Source organism: Quercus lobata, chromosome 4, assembly GCF_001633185.2.
Source record: "Quercus lobata isolate SW786 chromosome 4, ValleyOak3.0 Primary Assembly, whole genome shotgun sequence".
Classification (NCBI taxonomy): domain Eukaryota; kingdom Viridiplantae; phylum Streptophyta; class Magnoliopsida; order Fagales; family Fagaceae; genus Quercus; species Quercus lobata.
In genome coordinates, this window is record NC_044907.1 from 71,979,108 (window position 1) to 71,981,925 (window position 2,818).

The 2,818-nt window shown below is 38.0% G+C and overlaps 1 protein-coding gene across 2 annotated transcripts; it reads right to left on the reverse strand.

Moving 5' to 3' along the window:
• Positions 1-311: 311 nt before the first annotated feature.
• On the reverse strand, positions 312-1,434 carry LOC115987382 (probable glutathione S-transferase). Of its 2 annotated transcripts, XM_031110909.1 has the most exons (3): positions 1,242-1,434; positions 1,120-1,211; positions 312-836 (listed from the first exon to the last, which is right to left on the reverse strand). In XM_031110909.1, the coding sequence occupies exons 1-3, from the start codon at positions 1,432-1,434 to the stop codon at positions 492-494; spliced, it is 630 nt and encodes a 209-aa protein (XP_030966769.1). In that variant the 3' UTR covers positions 312-491. The 2 variants fall into 2 exon arrangements, with proteins under 2 accessions (XP_030966769.1, XP_030966768.1); XM_031110908.1 differs by having other exon boundaries at positions 1,120-1,434.
• Positions 1,435-2,818: the final 1,384 nt, after the last annotated feature.

Below are 2,818 nucleotides of genomic sequence, written 5' to 3' on the forward strand. Positions count from 1 at the left end.
CTAAGGACATCTGTTAATCGGTTCATTGTATAAATTAATTTTAATCCTCAAAATGGAGTGAGGTTTTAATATTTAAAGCTATAGGTACACGGTAAAATTAACTATCGCGTGAGCTAATTAAATTTAAAAATATGGTGCTTTTATCAACAATCTATATATATATATATATATGGTTCTTAAATTTTCCCTACATAGACACATATTTACCAAAATTTTTGTATACCCCAAATAAAAATAAAGGCATAACATGATCTAACATTTAGAAGAGATAACAAACTGTCTTTCTTATTCATGGTCCAATACATGCCCATTCGATTTAAAGCTCAGCAGACAAATATCAAAGTGTCTAACAAGTTCGATGAACCCAGATGAAACAAACCCAAACTAGTTTTTGAAAGTAAGCAAAACTGAAACTTGAACGTTACCAAATGAATGCACTCAAAACCATTCTAATATGCCAAGTACTCCAAGATTTGGGCTAAACCATTTCTCTACTCCAAGCCACGTATTTTCCTCAATTGTCCAACAGCCTCATAAACCTTCTTCTGGTCAGCAAGAGAGTTGGCCACAGTCTCCTTCTGCAAGCACCTCTTTGCCCATGCAATAATCTTGGGGCACTCTGCCTCTATGTTGATATTGCTAAATACCTCATAGACATGGAACCAGCTGTAGAAGGTGATAAGAGAAAGGTCCACAAACCCAAATGTTTCACCCCCAAAGTAAGGCTTGTCACCAAGCTCGCCCTCCAATGTCTTATAGATTTCAAAGAATTCCTTCTTGCTTACCTCCAGCTCTTCTCCTTTTGTGGTCCACAACTTCCTTGAAACTTCATAAACCTGTATTTTCCGCAGATTACATAAAAGGATGAACAAAGTAATAAATTTAAAATCAAATCTGTTCGGGTAGAAGAATATTAAAATGGTTTTTGATTGTGGTATAGAATAATAACTAATGAGACTCAATATCTTAGACGAATCCTCAACTATGAAATTGATAGAAAATATACTCATTTCAAAGTGAATCTTTCAAATGTCATCGCCTTAAAATTAAGACTCGTAAACCCAGAATGAAAAGAAATTAAAATAATATAAAAGAAAAAAGAAATGGTATTAAAGGTACCTTCTTATCAACGAAATCAGCCCAGAACCTGGCATGAGCTCTCTGGTAAGGATCAGAGGGCAGCAATGGAGACTTATCGTTCCAGACCTCATCTATGTACTGAACAATGATAAGAGACTCACACACAGGTTTGCCATTGTGGATGAGAACTGGGATCTTCTTGTGAATGGGGTTCATCTCTAAAAGCAGAGGGCTCTTGTTAAATATATCCTGCTCCTTGTACTCATACTTGATACCCTTCTCGGCCAGTGCAATCCTGACCCTCATCCCAAACATACTGAGCCAGAAATCTAGCAGAACCACCTCATCTGCCATTTTCACAGAACTGAAGATATTGAAGCAAATAGAAAAAGCAGGGAAAAGAAAGAAGAGAGATGGTATGCAAAAAACCCTTGGAAGAGAGTGTGGATTTATAGTCATAAGTGTCGGCTCGGTATTTCATTAATAAACAAATAAAGAATGCTAAAGTATGACTTTGGCTAAAAAGCATTTAGTACTCCCCTGACTATCTTATGAATGATAATTTTGATTACCAAATTCGTTTTTAGTTTCTGGATCCTTCCACAATCCGGTCGATGTCATTGCTTTGCTCATATGATTTTACACTGTAGCATTGCTTACAGAGTGGGTGTTGCGTCCTTGACTCGGTTTTATTTTTTTTATTCTAATGCATATGAATTTTATTGAGAAGGAAACTGAGTAATTACAAAATAGAAAATACTGGCTTGCTCCAAAAAAATATGACTTTACAAAAGGATTGAGGAGCATATCCTAAACCAAAGTAAATAGCTAGTCTGTTACATAGTGACCGAGATGCTAAAATGTGGAACGCAACATTAGCTTCTCTAGGAAGTAGGAATCCAACTATAACTGCAATTTGTTATTAATGCTGCCAATCTGAAAGAACAGAAATCCCCCATGATTCTAAGCTGCCTGGTGATACAAGAGCATCCACCGAAATCTTTGAGTGGCTTTCTATTGTCACATTATTAAAAATTTGGTCCAGAGTAGGAGTGTCCACAGGTCAGTCCGGGTTTGGTTTGTGCCCAACGCAGAACTGACCTTATCAAATCGGGTGTGCAATTTCCAAACCCGTCGCTGACTAGTGAAGGACTCGGGTCGGAGTGGCAGTCGGTCTCGATTAGGTAAGGGAGGAGGAGATTTGGATAGCACTCGCCAGATTTGGCCGAAATCTAGCCGAATCTAGCCAAAATCCTCTAGATCTTGTTAAGATCTTGTGCGGATCTGGCAAGATTTGATTGAATAATGCTTCAAACGGCTGCGGACGGTAGCTTTTTGTTGATGGAGATTGGTCAGGTTGGTTGGAGTCAAATTTTGAAGCAACAACCCGCCAACCGACCCACCAGAATCTGTTTCTAGAGGTCTAAACCTGCCACCTACAGTCACAAGCCTCAAATCCAACAGTTTTAGGGTCGGTCTGGTCAGTCTAGGCAGGTGGGTCAGTCTAGCAGGTGGGTTAAACAAGCCTAGTCTATAGTAAGCTAAGTAGCCCACTTGATTGCTTAAGTTTCCGCTTAGACAAGGACTCTTGGTCTTTTTTGACCTTTTTTTTTAATGGTTTCCCCTAATAATCAATTGTTTTCTTACATGGTGTTCTAAATAGGAGTGGTTTTTTTTTTTTTTTTTTTTTTGGGCAAAAATATCAATTTAGTCTAGTCATATTTAATTTTGGTCCCTA